At 42.0% G+C, this 18,601-nt stretch overlaps 1 protein-coding gene across 1 annotated transcript in view; it reads left to right on the top strand.

Moving 5' to 3' along the window:
• Positions 1–1,135: 1,135 nt before the first annotated feature.
• Positions 1,136–18,601, top strand: part of LOC125458965 (melatonin receptor type 1B-like) — a gene marked incomplete at its 5' end in the record, with an annotated part of 143,551 nt that continues 126,085 nt past the window's right edge. The window contains 2 exons of the mRNA XM_059651272.1: positions 1,136–1,172; positions 5,755–5,871. Coding sequence (XP_059507255.1) covers positions 1,136–1,172; positions 5,755–5,871 — 154 coding nt within the window. The remainder of the gene's footprint in view (positions 1,173–5,754; positions 5,872–18,601) is intronic.

The following is an 18,601-nucleotide window of genomic DNA, read 5'->3' as shown; positions in this document are numbered from 1 at the left end:
TCGCTGTTCCCTCAGGGTCACTGGGTCAAAAATCCTGGAACTCACTCGCAAACAGCATTGAGGGTGTTCCTATATCACATGAACTGTAACATTTTAAGAAGGCAGGTCACCTTCTCCCAAGAGCAAGTAAGGACAGGCATTAAATGCCGATGCTCACATCCTGTGAATGAATTTAAAAAGCATTAATGTTGAGATGGTCAAGCACATGACAGTGCTCTGTGTAACTATAGAGTTTATAGGGACAATAAGGGGAAGCAAGATTAACCAAATGTTACAGATTAAAGTAACTTGAGAGACTAAAGTGGCATGTGGATAGGTTTTTGAAGGGAGTGTTGCAGACTGCAAATTCTGTTCGTATGGAATCCTTGACATTATCATAAGAAGCATAGAGTGCAATGTTAAGGAAATTTCTATAGTTTATTTATAAATCTCATGCAGCATCTGCACAAACCTCCCTGTCCCTCCTGGAGAGAGGGAACAGGGCCCTGTAGTTAGTGTGATACAAGGATTGTGACCCTGTCTGAAGCTAACTTCAACAATTACAACAACTATTGAGGTGTTTTTCTGCTGAGCATTGTGAGAAAAAATATTTGCTTGTGTTGTTCTTGTAAGACTGTAGATCCAGGCTGAAAACATCTTCCCTGAAACCCAGTGAAGAACTGAAAGATTTACAACTGGTGTGATCTTCTCAGTTCAGCAACAGCAAGAGGAATAGCCTAAACAAAGAAGATCACTGTACATCTCCTTTATTGACCTCACCAACGCAGTTGAAGGATCTATTTAAGCTGCTGGGGTCAATTGACTGCAGCTGAAGCTGCTCAATGCGATCTACTCTTTCTATGATGAGACAATGAGAAAGATCATGAAGGTCTTACGAGGAAAGGCTGAGGGACTTGAGGCTGTTTTCATTAGAGAGAAGAAGGTTGAGAGGTGACTTAATTGAAACATATAAGATAATCAGAGGGTTAGATAGGGTGGATAGGGAGAGCCTTTTTCCTAGGATGGTGACGGCGAGCACGAAGGGGCATAGCTTTAAATTGAGGGGTGAAAGATATAGGACAGATGTCAGAGGCGGTTTCTTTACTCAGAGAGTAGTAGGGAATGGAACGCTTTGCCTGCAACGGTAGTAGATTCGCCAACTTTAAGTACATTTAAGTCATCATTGGACAAGCATATGGACGTACATGGAATAGTGTAGGTTAGATGGGCTTGAGATCGGTATGACAGGTCGGCACAATATCGAGGGCCGAAGGGCCTGTACTGTGCTGTAATTTTCTATGTTCTGTGTTCTATCACCCCTGTGAGATTATCAAAAGAGGGTCAGATTTCAGCACTGACACTCTAGTATATTCTTCTCTTACCCGCTGTCATTAACCTTTTGTTTACCTACAGGGGGATGTCTACTCAGAGCAGATGGAAGACTGTTCAATCTTGCTTGCTGATCCAAGACAAAGGTGCACTAAATCTCCATGAGAGATTTGCTGTATATGGTTGATGCTGCACTAACATTCCACATCAAAGGATCACCTTCACCAGCAAAAGGACAAATGCCTCATGCTGTTGAAGAGTTGGTTTGACCACCAGAATCAGGAAGACAACCATCATGGTGCAGGATGTTACCATCCCACTGTCTGTCAGCATTAACAATGTGACACTGGATCTTGTTGATGTGGACTCCACAATCACCAGCAGGCTGTCATGTGATCCAAAACCAGCACACATGTTGCAGACCCTCCAGCTGTCATGCCTAAACTGAGAGAAGATCTTTAGGTTTAATAAGTGTATGCTGATGGAATTATCACCCTCGAGCGCCTCTGAGTCTGCGATCTTGTCTTGCCAAGAGATCTCAAGGATATATCTGGATCTTGAAGGTGGAAACTGTTCCACCTTTTCTCCTGTCCGGTGTAAGTTGTTAAAAATGCATTACTGCAGAGGGTTGTGTTGAAGATGGGGAAAGGTGCACCCAAAGTGTGGCGTTCTCACTCAGGTTACTGTCATCCGCATTCCGTCAGTTTGGGCACGACAGCTGGAGGGTCTGCAACATGTGTGCTCGCACCTGGGAGACAGTTGATGGGTATGACCTCCAGAGACTGGTTGTTTGGAGTGCCGTTGGAAAAGGCGAAGCAGAAACATACAACTCAGCTGGCTGAGAGGAGGAAACAGAGACCAATCATTGTGCACCTTCCCAACCCACTGCTGTAAATGGAGTAAGGGCTGCCACGCTGGGGGTGCTCCTGGCAAACATCAGAGAATTCTCAACATTGTTGTCCACCCTAGTGCAAGCCATCAACCTCCAAACATTAAACTCTGGTTAAGCCTTAACCAGAATATTGTGAGCTATGCAATTTTGAAAGAACATCAGGGTATTGGAGAAGCTGCAGAAGAGATTTACTAGAGATGGAGATGAGAAGCAGCAGCTATGTGGAAAGACTAGAAGCACTCAAGTTGTTCCGCTGAGAGCAGAGAAAGTTAGTGGAACACCTTTATAATCAACAGTAGTTTGATGCAGTGAACAAACAGAACCATCTTCCAGTGCCAAATAGTACAAGGTGGGCACGCATGTCACATAAAAGTAGCAGAAATGGCACAAGCAAGCACTTTTGCACACCTGGTAGTTATGATCTGAAATACATTGCTTGAAAGGGTGGTCCAAGCAGTCTTGATCAGAACAGTCAAAAAAGATTGGATAAATAATTGAACGGAAGGAAATAATCAGGTCTATGGGAAAAGAAAGTAGTGGGGTTAACGAGAGAGGTCGACTGTAAATCTGAAACAGGCACAATGAGCCAAATGCCTCCCTCTGTGCTGAATGATCCTTTGAAAGGATTGTGGTTTTCTTTCTGCTTAAGATAATAAATTTGAAAACTCCCTTCTTTTCTCTGTGATGTGTGGGAGAACAGATAAATAAATGCACATGTGGCACATTTTACAGAATCCGATGGGATATTTCCTCCCACAATGCCATACAAGATTCACCAATGCCATGTGATGTTGCTCCTGAAGCTGTACTGCATTCACTGCTTGTCTATGCCAAGCCTTTGTACAATGCTGCAACTCTGCTATCACATCTCCTGCGTTTCTAACAGCACAAACTCCAAGTGCAACGTGCAAATGAAAGTTTAGCCACATCTTCCATAGGACTGACAATTCAACTCATCATATTCATCATCTAACTGGGTTTCATGTGACTCAATCACTTACTGAAGCTTGTTGCTGTTTCAACATCTTGAGAATACTGATGCGAAATGTTGACCTATCTTTGCTCCCTGTGCATTTCTGGTATTTTTCTGGTTTTGTTTTCCCAGCAGTTTTCTCGCACATTTCACTCTCGATAAAGCGTTGCTCGGGGTCTGTAATAAAAGTAGTCATATATTGTTCATAAACCTGAGGACATCAGTATTTGCCCTTTAGACCGAATGTAATAAAATGAAAGCTGTTGTGTCTATGAATGGTGAGGCAGGACTCAAAGAATATGATGTGACGCAGGTAACCTCCAGGCTCTGACCTAAAAAACTAGTTATTAACCATGTCCGGATTTTATTGGTTTCGCTGAGTCAGAAGCCATGGTGAACAAATATAGTCTTTCGCAATCACTACCATAAGGTGACACTCTAGATTTATATGAAGTTTTATGTTAGTTAAATAAATGAGATAATGTTGTCCTTTCCCTTAAATACTTACTGGCCCATCCACATACCATATGATTCGAATACAAACAGGGAAAGTGCTGGAGAAACTCAGCAGATCTGGCAGCATCCGTGGAGAAAAACAAGAGTCAATGTTTAAAGTCCGGCGTGATTCTTCTGGACTCAAAATGTGAATTCTGCATCTCCCTCCACAGACGCTGCCAGGCCTGCCATGTTTCTCTGGTATTCTCTGTGTTAGTTTCAGATTTCCAGCATTTGCAGTATTTCGCCTTTGTGTGATTGTGACATCTGCCTCGTAAGCTGCTGACACACATTGAAAATAAAACACACAGCCAAACGAAATCAGGGAAGTTTCGAATTTATTGCCCCTCCTTTTGATGATCTGAAGGAATCCAGGAGATTACTTTGTCTTGGATTAACATCACACTTTTTTTTAACCAGGAGATCACAAGGTGTAGAGCTGGATGAACACAGCAGCATTAGAGGAGCAGGAAAGCTGACATTATTCAGATTCTCCAGCATCGGCAGTTCCTACTACCTCTGACCACTACCTTTTCTAACCAAACTTTGGTTTGTCGGAATTCTAAGTCACAGTTCTGTTCTCTGATGCAAGTAGGACCACCAACTCAGGTCTCCCTTCAGTTAACTTTAAATGGTGATACCCCCACCCCCGAACCCCCAATCCTCCCTAGCCCATTCAATCTAATCGAATAGCTTTCGTGAATCTCAAGTTTTCTGGTTCAGTCCCACTGCTGGTCCCAATCATCCTGAAACAATCTGAACTGAGATTTCACTGCGATACCGAGGGACTTGGGGAGGCACGCCCTGTATCAGTTATTAATATGAGATCCCCATCTGGGTTAGCTCATCTGACTCTGAGGCATCGTTCCCAAGAAGAAAAGAGGATTTGCACTGCTCCCCTTAATCTCAACCAAAATGATCCCTCAATCAACCGGGAAAGTAACATTATTTGGGCCACAATAACTTTGCTGCTTGCTGGAGTTCGCTGAGTGCAGGATGCATGAGTGACATTCTCACAGTGTCTAGACCTAAAGATAAAGTGCCACGGAGATAAAAAAGAAACATTGTTGACACGCTAAAAACGCCACATCTTTCTCTTTTCGTAATCATAAAGCAGCCCCTTCATCAATTTTAAATGCCCATTTTAAATCAGACGATTATAATTTGCAGAACATTACACAGTGAATGGCTTTTGGAAGATGTTTCTAATGAAAGATTTTCGATTTGAGATTGGAGGGTGGAGTAACGATTTTTGTTTGACATATACCCATCTTCTTGTGCATAAGATTTGGGAATTCATCCATATGGTTTAGTTCCAGGTAGCAAGTGGTGCGGGCTAGTTCGATCCTTTAGGAAGAAAATGAATTGGCGAACGTTTCACTAACCAGCTCCAGCTTGGAGTTGCTGGGCCTCACTTGGTGGCGCTGTTTCTCTGAGTTTTGCACCGTCTCCTCCGAGGATTGAAGCGACACGGGAGGGGAGTATTATCTTACAAACAGGTCCCCTACTCCAGTAATGCTGCTCCATCGGCCACAGCCATCCCAACACAAGGGGGAGTCGAGCAGTGTGGAGGTGGCGAGAGCTCCCTTAAATCCCGCTGGTCAGAAACACGTCCCAGTCTAAACAGGACAGCCTTGGAAGCAACGAAGAAAAATAAAACAAAACACATGAACAAGTTCTCAATTCGGAACCCCCGAAACCCACATTCCAACACACACCCACACAAAAAACGAAATACTCAGCTGGGAAGCAGCTCCCACTTTGCCTCCAATGAGATGGTGGCACTAAAGTGGAGCCAGTTTAAGTTAACTTGCTTAAAGAAATCCGGGATGAACATGAAGATTAGAGCGAGAACAGAGATAGAAAGACGCCCTTAAGGAAACAGCGAGGCGAAAGATATTTGGCTGGGACATAAAGGAGTTTCCTTCTTTTGAAACAAACTCAACAACCCAATGTCCTTCCGGACGGCAGGGAGTGAAGAACGAAGTTTTGGATGGTCTCTGGTTGAAAGGAACTAAAATCCTGGACATGTCAGGAGATGGGAATTGCTCCGAGCTGGTCTCCCCCGTCGCTGAGCAGCCAGCGTCCCCAGAACTCACCATGGCGCTGGCCACGGTGCTGATTTTCACCATCGTGGTGGACATTGTGGGCAATGTCCTGGTCATCATGTCTGTATTCAGGAACAGGAAGCTCAGGAATGCTGGTAAGGTGCAGCCCGAGGCTAACAGCTTCTTTTTCCCCGTCTTTCTTTCTTTCTTCGTTAAGACAAGCAAAAAAGCCCCATGTCTCACTCACTGGCGAGTTGGTGCCTGAACTGAAACCTTCACATGGAAACGGGAAATCTCCACTGGAGGGGAATCTGATATTGACAAGTCTTTTTGTGTTTTTTTTGTGCGTTGTATCTCCGTTAGCATTAGGTCAGACAGGACGTTACTTCAAATGATTTTTGGGTCAGCATGGGCAAGATCGGCCAAATGGCCCCGTTCTGTGTTGTGCCATTTCTCTGGTTCGATCAAGGGAACTGTGGCTTTTGCATGCTGCCGGATATTTTCTAATCGGCCTGGTCAGAAATGTAATTATACTCCTTTCAGAAGGTAGGACTTGACCCCAAACTCCCTGGTCAGAGATAGGGACACTACTACGTTTCCACAAAAGTTGTTTGCCTGTTGCTAAATCTCAATTAAAATCGGAAGCATATGGTTTTATTGTGACTGTCCCTGATCAATTTCTGTCTTCTGACATCACCAGCATATACCTTAAATAACTTTATTTAATGATGTGTCATGATTTGAAATATAACAATTATTCCAGAGAATGTAACTGGCATACAGACGATATGCTGGTTCCTGGGGGATAGGTGATCCTCATCCACATATATGTTTTAGTATAATATCATGCTGCATCTGTACAATCTGCATCAGTGGCAGCAACCCTACCTCTGAACCAAGAGGTCCGGGATACACTACTCCAGAGGTGTGTAATAGCATCTCTAAATATGTTGATTACAAAATATAGAATAATATCACTTAGAAATAACTGGACATGTTTCCTTAAGACACGGTGCTTATTCTTCACAAAAAAGTTGGATTTGAAAAGAAACATTTCTGGAATTGAAAACTTCTCAGTGTGCAATGAACAATTTACAATAAACTGCAAGGGACTTTTATAATGTAAGTTAGAAACTTAGAAGAACAATTAGTTTAATGCAAACCGCTAAAATACAATTGGTAAAGTGACTGCAGTCCTCCCCAACTGAAAAGCTATCCTTTCATTAGAGAGAGTCAGCAGGTGGTGGTTTAACTTGAGGGTCACCATGCCCCAGGCAAAGGGAGAGGTTGTGAAAGAGGGTAATGGAATGATGTTGTTGGCATTACATTGTATCGCAAGCCAAAACAAACCAATGTAGTGTAGCACAAATCAATAGGTATTCAAGGTCAGAAAATGATCAACTAATGGAATGCCAGTCTTGATAACTGGAGGATGGAACACCTGAGCATAAATGTTACACTAGAGCAATACAAAACTTTGGTCAGACTGTTCCTGGAAAGCTGGGAATTGCTCAGGACAGCATGACTTAAGAAGGATTTTTTAAACAAGTAGATTCCCTGCAGTGTGGAAACAGGGTCTTTGGCCCAACAAGTCCATATTGACCCTCAGAGCATCCCACCCAAACCCAATCCCCTATAAGCCACTTACCCTACACATCCCAGAACACTATGGGCAATTTAGCAAGGCCAAACTGCCTAACCTGCTCATCTTTGGACTGTAGGAGGAAACCGGAGCAAACACATACAGATACAGGGAGGATGTGCAAACTCCACACAGACAGTCACCCGAGGGTGGAATTGAACATGGGCTCCTGGTGCTCTGAGGCAGCAGTGCTAACCACTGAGCCACCACGCTAGATATTTTGGTGTTGAAGTATATTTTTGAATGATTCTTGAACTCCAAAGATTAAATTACACAGAACCATTAAATAAATTAGGCTTGTATTCTGAGAAATGTAGAAGCTTTCAGGTTATTTAGGGGAAGAAACAGGCTAGAGAGAAACAAGCTAGTTCTGCTTGGATGTCTATGATTGGGTATAACTGAAAGATCACAGCCTGACCTGCTAGGAGGGAATTGGAAAAATAAACTTCCATTGAGAAAGGTTGACACAATTTTGAAATTCACCTCGGCAAATAGTAAATGATGCAGATCAATAGTTAATTTTATGTCTGAGACTGAGAGATTTTTGTTTCTCCATGATATTATAGGATATGGGACAAACATAGGTATATAGAGTTAGATTGTGAACCAGCCACACTCACAAACAAAACTGACCAAGCCCCAGGGGATGAACGGCTGAGCCTGGTTTCTATATTACCATGTTCCTGCAGAGTCTAACAGAAACCAGGAGTGCCATGTTAATCATTCAGTATAAAACAAACCAGCAGAGGTTAAGCATAATACAACGAAAATAGATCAGTACATAAACTTAACATTTGTTGTATGAAGTTTTAGCAATGTTCCAAATATTAAAAAGACTAAGATAACCTCATTAACTGAACCATTGAATTAGCCTGTTCTTTGGAAAACTTGTATCAGGGCCAGAAAGTAACATTTAGCTATAATGGAGTATGATATTGGGCACTGAGTATGATGGGCAGCAAAACTAAAAAATGCCAATTTTCTCAATTGTCTGAGATGAGTTTCTACCCAAAGTTTTCTCGAATCTTTCTGAAAGTAGCTCCTCTGAATAGCATTTAAACAACAAAACACAAGCATAGCGTATCCAAATCCATAATGCACGGTCAGAGAACTACAGAGCTATAATGTGAAAGATATAATGATATAATTTATTCATTAATTAAAGCTATTTTATGAATGTACAGTTAACAAAAATGCAGTTTTGTGTTGTAATTGCATTTTATATGTCTGTTTAGGATGTACATTTGAGAGTGAAACATCCAAATCTGAAACTAACAGGCAGCTCTGAGCTTGTGTAAGTTCCAAACTTGACGAACTGCAAGCTAAATTCCAAAACTATGTTGAACAATGTCGTTATGCTGCTAGTTTTCTGTCAACATAGAATACCGTCACTGGCTCACGATGTTACAAACTTCATAAGAGTTACTTTTTTGAGTTATTTGTGTTTTATTCAGTTATTGCTTTGCTGTCATTGGTTGCAGCTAGTTGAAGAAGGAGAACATGATCTACTGTCACAGTCACTGGCGATGACTTTGATATGTCATAAATAGCATACAAATTAAAAAATACTAATTACAGATGAATTGCTGTGTATCATGGCCTGAATTCCTTGTATTTGGTTCTTGATAGCCATGATATGGAAGTGCTGGTGTTGGACTAGGGTGGACAAAGTCAGAAGTCACACGGCACCAGATTATAATCCAACCGGTTTATTTGGAATTACGCAAGGTTTCAGAGCGCAGCACTTACGTCAGGTCCGGTCAGAGAGCAGGGCACACAGACACAGAGTTATAGGCAGAGAGATCGAAAGATCATACAACTGGTGTGAATGGACAGTCAGATAATAAGTCTCTGCAGGCGACCAAGAGTGTTAGACGGGTGTATAAAGTGTTTATAAAGTCAATATCAGTGCTGTGTACTGTAGATACTGTGCTACAATTGCCACAGAGGGACATTCCCTCCCAGTCAGGGAACACCTCAGCGGTCAAGAGCATTCAGCCTCCGATCTTCAGGTAAATGTCATCCAAGGCAGACTCTGAGATACATGACAACGTAGAATTGCTAAAACTGACAGCCAACTTTTGTACCCGGGCTCAACCATGATCTTGTGTTCATGTTGCACGACAGGTGACGCCACCACACACACACACACACACACACACACACTCACTCATGGTCTCACACATACACTCTCTCTCCCACACACAGACAAACATACATAAATCTATGCAGCGAATCATTTCATCCAAGATGTTTGTATATTTGCAGATACATTCAATTTTGTTTAAAAAACACACAATTTTTAGTCGCAGTCAGTCAGTGTGGCATCTTATAAATTCCAGCTTTTGAAATAAGACCGGCCTCATTCTAGGTTAAAACTCTAGGACTGATTCTTGACAAAACTTCACACCTACAATTCAGTGTCTGACCTAAGATATCACCTTTGTATATTCTGTGGCTCTGCCTGATTGCCATGACAGCACAGCACTGACATTGACTTTATAAACACTTTACACACCATCTCATACACTTGGCCACCTGCAGAGACTAATTGTCTGACTCTCCACTGACATCAGTTAAATGATATTTTGATTTCCCTGCCCTTGATCTCTCTGCCTATAGATTATGCGTATGTATGCCCTGTTGTCTCACGGCATCTGATGAAAGAGCTGCGCTCAGAAAGCTTGTGTGATTCCAAATATACCTGTGATAACTTTTTCTCAGCTTATAGAACATGAAATTTGCTTTAAAGAGCTGTATTTATTGGCCATCCTTCACTGTGCTGGAGAAATGGTGGCGAACTTTCTTCTTGAATCACTGCAGTCCATGTGTTAGTTGGGAAGGGATTTTCAGGATTCTGACCTAATGATGGTGAACAAACAGCAGCACATTTCCAAATCAGGACGGTGTGTAATTTGGAGGGGAACACTGTGTAGGCAGTATTTCCAAGTATCAGCTGTCCTTGGTCCTTCAGGTGGTGGAGGCTGCATGCTTGGAAAATGTTGTTGCAGGAGCCATGGTAAGTTTCTGTAGTGCATCTTATAAACGGTATAATCCATTACCACTGCAATCTGGTGGTGAAGGAAGTGCATGTTTAAGGTGGTGGAGTGGGATGCCATTCAAATGAACTGCTTTATGGTTTTGAACTTCTTGAGTGTTATTGGAATTGATTGTCTTCTTCCAAGGAAGTGGAATACATTCAATCACATTCCTGATATAAGCATTGTAGATGGTGGATTGGTGTTGGGAGTCTGAGATGATTTACTTCCTGTAGAAATCCAAGTCTCTGACCTTCTCTATAGCAAAAGTATTCATATGATTAGTCAGTTAAGTTTCTGATCAATGATCATCCCCTCACCCAGGAAGTTGTTAGTGGTGAATTCAGTGAGAGTGATGTTGATTTTTAAGGGGCTGGATTCATTCTTGTTGGAGATCATCAGTTCCTGGTGTGTGGTGTAAATGGAATGAAAACTGAACATCCCAACCCCTGGAATGTTGCCCAGGTCCTGCTGCATTTGGACACAGGTTTTTCCATAATCTGAGGGGTTATGAATTGTGCTGAGCACTGGGCAGTCCTGAGTGAACATGCCTATTTCTGAGCTCATGACAGAAGAAAACTCTTTGATGAAGCAGTTGAAGATTGTTGAGCCTTGAACATCCTCCAGTATCAGAAAAGCTACATTATTATTCATTCTTTGGACTTTCTTAAACAGTGGAGGTCCATTGATCAATTTAAAACTCTTGGTCTTTATTTTTAATTGGTCTAAATTAATTCTGTCTTTGACTAACTAATTACTGAAGTAGAAAAGGACATGGCCCTGTGATTTCTTTTGATTGCTAATTGTGTTTTTTTTTAACCATAGATAGATCAATATATATACTTGCTGCAGCAGCTAGTCAAAAAACCTTGACAGGGTTCGAATGACTGCTAGTCACTGCAACTAGATGTGATTAAAAGTGGAATCTTCTGGTCGTGAACATTGACGTACCTGAGTCTTTGAGGACAATTTGGTGAAGTGCCCCAAATTCTTGCAGTAGGTGGGAATTTTGTCAGTGGGAACAAGGTTAGGGAATGTGGTTAGTTGTTTCAGGTAGAGAATGTTTTGTGATGAGTGAACTATTGAAGGGACATAAAATTTTTTCAACTCTCAAATATAATTATAGACACAATTCATTTAAACTTAATCAATTTGCTCAATTTGATTTGAGTCCAACCAAATTTGAGTGGCAATTGTGCAGATGTTGCTGGCCATTATTTAAATCTCCTTTCCTGGCGATAAGATGGACAAGTATGAAAGGATAATCTTTCAATGCACACTGATCAAGGTCATCGGGTTCACAGCTCTTACAATACTAGTCTCATGTTTTTAAATGAGCCAATATATGCCCTCAATATGTAACTTAATCAGATTATTCCATAATGTTTGTATATAACTCTCCTTAAATGCTTTAGACTTGGGGAAACTCAAACAAATGGTCTCAAAACCTGAAACGAATAACAGGAAGAGCACATCTTCCCCAGTTCCCAAAATCACAGAATTAACATGGTGCAGAAGGAAATCATTCTGCCCATAGTGTTTGCCTTGCTTCCATTCCTTAGTGGCACTCTCCTGCCTTTACCCTATATTCCTGCACACCATTTCTATCTAAATAAACATCCAATGCCCTCTTCAATGCCTCAAATGAACCTGCCTTCCCCCCAACAGTTCCAAGTAGTTCATTCCATACTCTAACTATTTGCTATGTGAAAAAAAATTAAAATAGAGTTATAAGCCTTTCAAATGAAATGAAATGACATCAAATCACTTAGCTTATTTTGATCTTGCTTCCAGCTTGTGTGAAAGTTTAGCAATGTGGCCAGATGTAATATTACATTTAAGTGTGATAACTGATGCACTGTCACAGCATGTGTCTCAGTAAGTTGTAGACAGAATGTCCAGATTGCATTTACTTGGCTGAAAAACCTGTACTGAATCAGTCTAAGTATATTTATTTGTATTGAGAAGGGATCCACTGTATAAAGTCATCTCCAAAACCATGTGCAATCCAGAGCTTTATTTCGTTATCAGCTCAAACCACACTTAACACAATCATTCAATAAATACTAACATATCAGTTAGAGGGAAAGCAAAGCATGCCTCTCTGGCAAATTGTTTATTTTGTTATTTACCATGGTTTAATGATTCAATTCACAATCTTACAGGTCATGTTTTAACTTATGAAAGTATCTACAGTCAAAGAGGTGTGGTTTCCATGAAACAGTAAACATAAGATTCTTCTGCAGAATTAACATGTATATTATTTTCTAAAATGAAATGTTTCTTTGTAATTCAATTTTTTTACTGCATCTTTTCTTACCCAGTGAAGCAATAATTATTTATAAAAATGAACTGAAAGTCACTCGATCCTTCTATAGTATTTGTAAATAGCTTTATTCTGTTGATTGATCTTCTAGTTAGCTGGACTTCGCTTACCATTGGGAAAGATGAATGTGAGGAATTTGAGAAGTAAATCAATTATTTTTATTGCTTAGCATCTGGGTAGAAGACAAGTGGAACAGAAAAACATGCACTTTGCTCCTCTGTGGCAGGGCAACTCCACTTTGGGCTATAGGTGAAGCACAATGGAGTGTTTGAAAGATCTTAAACCAAAGAGAAATTCTGAACAAAAATCTACCAACTTAATTTTAGGGATAAATACCAAATAAAAACTGAAAGAACTGTAGATGTTGTAAATTATGAATAAAAACAGAAGTTGCTGGAAAAGCTCAGCAGATCTGGCAGCGGGTTCTGAGGAAGGGTCACCAGACCTGAAACATTAATTCGGATTTTTTTCTTCACAGATGCTGCCAGTTCTGCTGACCTATTCCTGCAACTTCTGTTTTTATTCCTAGTTTTAGAGTTAAAGAACAAGTTGAAAAATCTGTGTCTATGTGACTGTAATAAATCTTAGCTTTTGCTTCAGTAACTGATTATCCATTGTCATGGTCCATTGATGTGATTGTAACATGTGGGAGAGATTTTAACTCTCTCTACCTGATAAAAATAGGGCAGCAAGAGTTAAAATGGAGGTATTAGTCTGGGAGAACTGTACACTGTGGACACATAGCATTTGATAAGGTTCCCCATGGTAGGCTCATTCAGAAGGTTAGGAGGAATGGGATACAGGGGAACTTAGCTGTCTGGATACAGAATTGGCTGGCCAACAGAAGGCAGCGAGTGGTAGTAGAAGGAAAATATTCTGCCTGGAAGTCAGTGGTGAGTGGTGTTCCACAGGGCTCTGTCCTTGGGCCTCTACTGTTTGTAATTTTTTTAATGACTTGGATGACGGGATTGAAGGATGGGTCAGCAAGTTTGCAGACGACACAAAGGTCGGAGGTGTCATTGACAGTATAGAGGGCTGTTGTAGCCTGCAGTGGGACATTGACAGGATGCAGAGATGGGCTGAGAGGTGGCAGATGGAGTTCAACCTGGATAAATGCGAGTTGATGCATTTTGGAAGGTCGAATTTGAAAGCTGAGTACAGGATTAAGGATAGGATTCTTGGCAGTGTGGAGGAACAGAGGGATCTTGGTGTGCAGATACATAGATCCCTTAAAATGGCCACCCAAGTGGACAGGGTTGTTAAGAAAGCATATGGTGTTTTGGCTTTCATTAACAGGGGGATTGAGTTTAAGAGTTGTGAGATCTTGTTGCAGCTCCATAAAACTTTGGTTAGACCGCACTTGGAATACTGCGTCCAGTTCTGGTTGCCCTATTATAGGAAAGATGTGGATGCTTTGGAGAGGGTTCAGAGGAAGTTTACCAGGATGCTGCCTGGACTGGAAGGCTTATCTTATGAAGAGAGGTTGACTGAGCTCGGTCTCTTTTCATTGGAGAAAAGGAGGAGGAGAGGGAACCTAATTGAGGTACACAAGATAATGAAAGGCATAGATAGAGTTGATAGCCAGAGACTATTTCCCAGGGCAGAAATGGCTAGCACGAGGGGTCATAGTTTTAAGCTGGTTGGAGGAAAGTACAGAGGGGATGTCAGAGGTGGGTTCTTTACACAGAGAGTTGTGAGAGCATGGAATGCGTTGCCAGCAGCAGTTGTGGAAGCAAGGTCATTGGGGTCATTCAAGAGACTGCTGGACGTGCATATGGTCACAGAAATTTGAGGGTGCATACATGAGGATCAATGGTCGGCACAACATTGTGGGCTGAAGGGCCTGTTCTGTGCTGTACTGTTCTATGTTCTATAGCTCAATAAATCCTGGGTGGAACAGCAGGAGAAGACTGAGAAGGTAAGTGCGAAGTTATTTTTATGAGTCCAGCAGAATAATGCAACTTGTTGCCTCATATGCTTTCTTCAGATTTATCCTTTTCCCAGCTTCAATCCAATTCAGAGGTATTTGAGCTGTATTGGGGGTGCTCACTAAAGACATGTATGCCATACCATATAATGTGACATATCCTTTGAAAAGGGTGAATGCATTCTTTATACCTTCTGGTATAAAACAAAGCATTGCAGGTGACCAGAAATTGAACATAGAACATAGAACAGTACAGCACTGTACTGGCCCTTTGGCCCATGATGTTGTGCCGAACTTTTACCATAAGGTCTACCTAACCTCCACCCCTACCTTATACTACCACTATTGGCACTATCCAATAGTTAAAATGTCCCTCATAGTCTCTCACAGTTGCTTGTTTTCAGTGTCATTAACTGACTGTAGTGAAAACTTTCATTGAAACAATGCCCATCATTCTGACACTGGAATTGCTATGTCTTGGATAATTGATTTTTGTACCACATTCTGTTAGCAAAGCTTGTGAATATCTACGTAATAAAAATATTTTTAACTATTTTGACGGTGCATTATGAAAAGCTTTTGTATCAATATCATAGCTTTAGATGCCTAAAGACTAATCCTGCAAATAAATGTCATCCCAATCTTTGGCTTTAGAATTAGCAATTGCAGTGTGATGGGAGTTAATGTGGTATGTATTAGAAGCCTTTGCTTTGTTTAATTTTTTTCTACTCTTTCAACCTACTATACAATTTACCTCTTACACGACACATTTTCCATTTTTAATGTTAGTTTAGCAACTCAGTGAAATCAGTGGTGATTTAGTTACTGCTGTAAATTGCTATAATCTGAACAGTTTCACGTCCAAAATCATTCAGGAGTTGTGCAATTTCACCAATGTTTTGAGCGTAGAAATATGAAATGTTCTAAGCTTGTGATATAATGTGTCTACAGCTCTGATTCAAGATCTGTTTCAACTTGGAAACGTTGGAAAAGTGCAGTGGAGATTTACCAGGATGTTGCCTGGAATGGAGGGAAAGTCTTATGAGGAAAGGTTGAGAGAGCAAGGGCTTTTCTCTTTCGAGCGACAAAGGATGAGAGGTGACTTGATAGAGGTGTACAAAATGATCAGAGGTATAGATAGAGTGGACAGTCAGAGACTTTTTCCTAGGGTGGAGGTAGCGCTGTTGAGGGGACATCGTTTTAAAGTGAGTGGAGGTAGATATAGGGGAGAAGTCAGAGGTAGGTTCTTTATTCAGAGAGTGGTGGTGTGTGGAATGCATTGCGGAGAGGGTAGTGGAGTCGGCCTCATTAGGGGCATTGAAGTGGCTATTAGATAGGCATATGAATGATAGTATAATGTAGCGGTGGAGGTTAGATAGACCTTAGGATTAGGGTAAAAGTTCAGCACAACATCATGGGCCAAAGGGTCGGTACTGTGCTGTACTGTTCTACGTTTTGTGTTCTATGTTCAATTTCTGGTCACCTGCAATGTTTCATTTTATACCAGAAGGTATAAAGAATGCACAGAGCACAGGTAAATTGGGTTTGATAAGCAAGGAACTGTAGGATATTAGAAAATTTCTTAAACCAATGAAGAATTATTGAAGTGTTGTTGAAATATGACAGCCAACTCACTAAAAACAGTATGGTGACAAAGACCAGCTAATCTGTCTTAAGATAGTTGGTTGAAGAGTAAAAATTGGGCAGGACCATAGGGGAATTCCTCTCCTTGACTTTCAGTTATTGTTATGAGACCCCCTCATGGCTAACTGATCAGGCTGATGGAAGGATTCGAGGCAGGGTCACAGGATCTGAAATGTTAGCACTGCTTTTTCCTTCACAGATGCTGCCAGACCTGCTGAGCATTTCCAGCAACTTCTGTTTTTGTTGTTGTTGTTGATGGAATCTAGTGTTGGTGCTTCTATCAAAACATGGCACCTCTGATGGTGCAGGCTTCCCTTAGTATTACACTGAGGTATCAGCTCGAATTACATGCCCAATTGTCAAGGATGGGGCTTGAATGCATGAGCTTCTGGCTCATTGGATAAGTGCAACAAACTGATTCAAAACAGCTGCTTGCTTGGCTCATAATTTGTCGGTCAAAAATCACACGACACCAGGTCATAGTCCAACAGGTTTACTTGAAGACACAAGCTATCGGAATCTTGCTCCTTCCTCAGGTGTCATCTGTCACCAGAAGAATATTTTCACTATTACTGGAAATGAGTAAGTTTGATGTTTAACTTAATTCAATGTGAAACATTTTGCCTGAACACACCTTCTAGTGCTCCAGGTGCTTCTGCACATGAATGAAGCATAAAGTAGTTCATGCAAATCCACCAAACATCAAGGAATTAAAGGGAATTGACAGGCTTGATTGTAAGAAACTGTTCTGGATAGTTGGGGAGGCCAGGATTAGAGGCTGTAGGCTAAATGTTAGAGCTAGACCTTTAGTCACTGACAGAGCAAATTACTGCAGAAGCTGGAATCTGTACTGAAAACCCCATCTCCCCACCACAAAACCACTGCCCCAACAATTGCATAAATGCTGCCCTCTCCACATTTCACGTGAGCTCCGATGAAGAGTTGTCTCGACTCAAAGCATTAGCTTGCTCTCTCTCCATGGACGCTGCCTGATCTGCAGTGATCTCCAGCACCTTTTGTTTTCAGCTTTAGTCAGTAGTATTAGGAAGCTCCTATTCACACAAATCTCGGTAAAATTTAATACTCTGTTTCACAAACAGAAATGTATGTGACAACAACTCGTACTTACAGAATGATTTTAACATGAGAAAAAGTTCAAAGAAGCAAGAAATATGATACCTGATGATCAAAAGCTTGGGTAAACAGCTGGATTATCAGAAGCGTTGTGAAACAGGAAAGCAAGGTGAGAGATGGAGAGGTTTAGGGAGCGAATTCCAAAGTGAATCAGGGCTTAGGTGACTGAAGGTCCAGCGACCAACAATGGGGGAGCAATTGCAATCATGGATACACATAAGGTCGGTTTATGAGAACACATGGCTGGAGAAGTTTGGAGAGGTGAGAGGTGGAAAGGTTTGAAAACTAGGATGAGTATATTGATTGATAATAAAATGTGAGGCTGGATGAACACAGCAGGCCAAGCAGCATCTCAGGAGCACAAAAGCTGACGTTTCGGGCCTAGACCCTTCATCAGAGAGGGGGATGGGGAGAGGGAGCTGGAATAAATAGGGAGAGAGGGGGAGGCGGACCGAAGATGGAGAGTAAAGAAGATAGGTGGAGAGAGAATAGGTGGGGAGGTAGGGAGGGGATAGGTCAGTCCAGGGAAGACGGACAGGTCAAGGAGGTGGGATGAGGTTAGTAGGTAGATGGGGGTGCGGCTTGGTGTGGGAGGAAGGGATGGGTGAGAGGAAGAACTGGTTAGGGAGGCAGAGACATGTTGGACTGGTTTTGGGATGCAGTGGGTGGGGGGGAAGAGCTGGGCTGGTTGTGTGGTGCAGTGGGGGGAGGGGACGAACTAGGCTGGTTTAGGGATGCAGCCTAGTTCGTCCCCTCCCCCCACTGCACCACACAACCAGCCCAGCTCTTCCCCCCCACCCACTGCATCCCAAAACCAGTCCAACCTGTCTCTGCCTCCCTAACCAGTTCTTCTTCTCACCCATCCCTTCCTCCCACACCAAGCCGCACCCCCAGCTACCTACTAACCTCATCCCACCTCCTTGACCTGTCCGTCTTCCCTGGACTGACCTATCCCTTCCCTACCTCCCCACCTATACTCTCTCCACCTATCTTCTTTACTCTCCATCTTCGGTCCGCCTCCCCTTCTCTCCCTATTTCTTCCAGCTCCCTCTCCCCATCCCCCTCTCTGATGGAGGGTCTAGGCCCAAAACATCAGCTTTTGAGCTCCTGAGATGCTGCTTGTCCTGCTGTGTTCATCCAGCCTCACATTTTATTATCTTGGAATTCTCCAGCA

The sequence above is a fragment of the Stegostoma tigrinum genome, chromosome 15 (genome assembly GCF_030684315.1).
Source record: "Stegostoma tigrinum isolate sSteTig4 chromosome 15, sSteTig4.hap1, whole genome shotgun sequence".
In the NCBI taxonomy this organism is placed as follows: Eukaryota; Metazoa; Chordata; class Chondrichthyes; order Orectolobiformes; family Stegostomatidae; genus Stegostoma; species Stegostoma tigrinum.
Note: the sequence above shows the minus strand (reverse complement) of the source record. Positions and strands in the feature narration are given on the sequence as shown.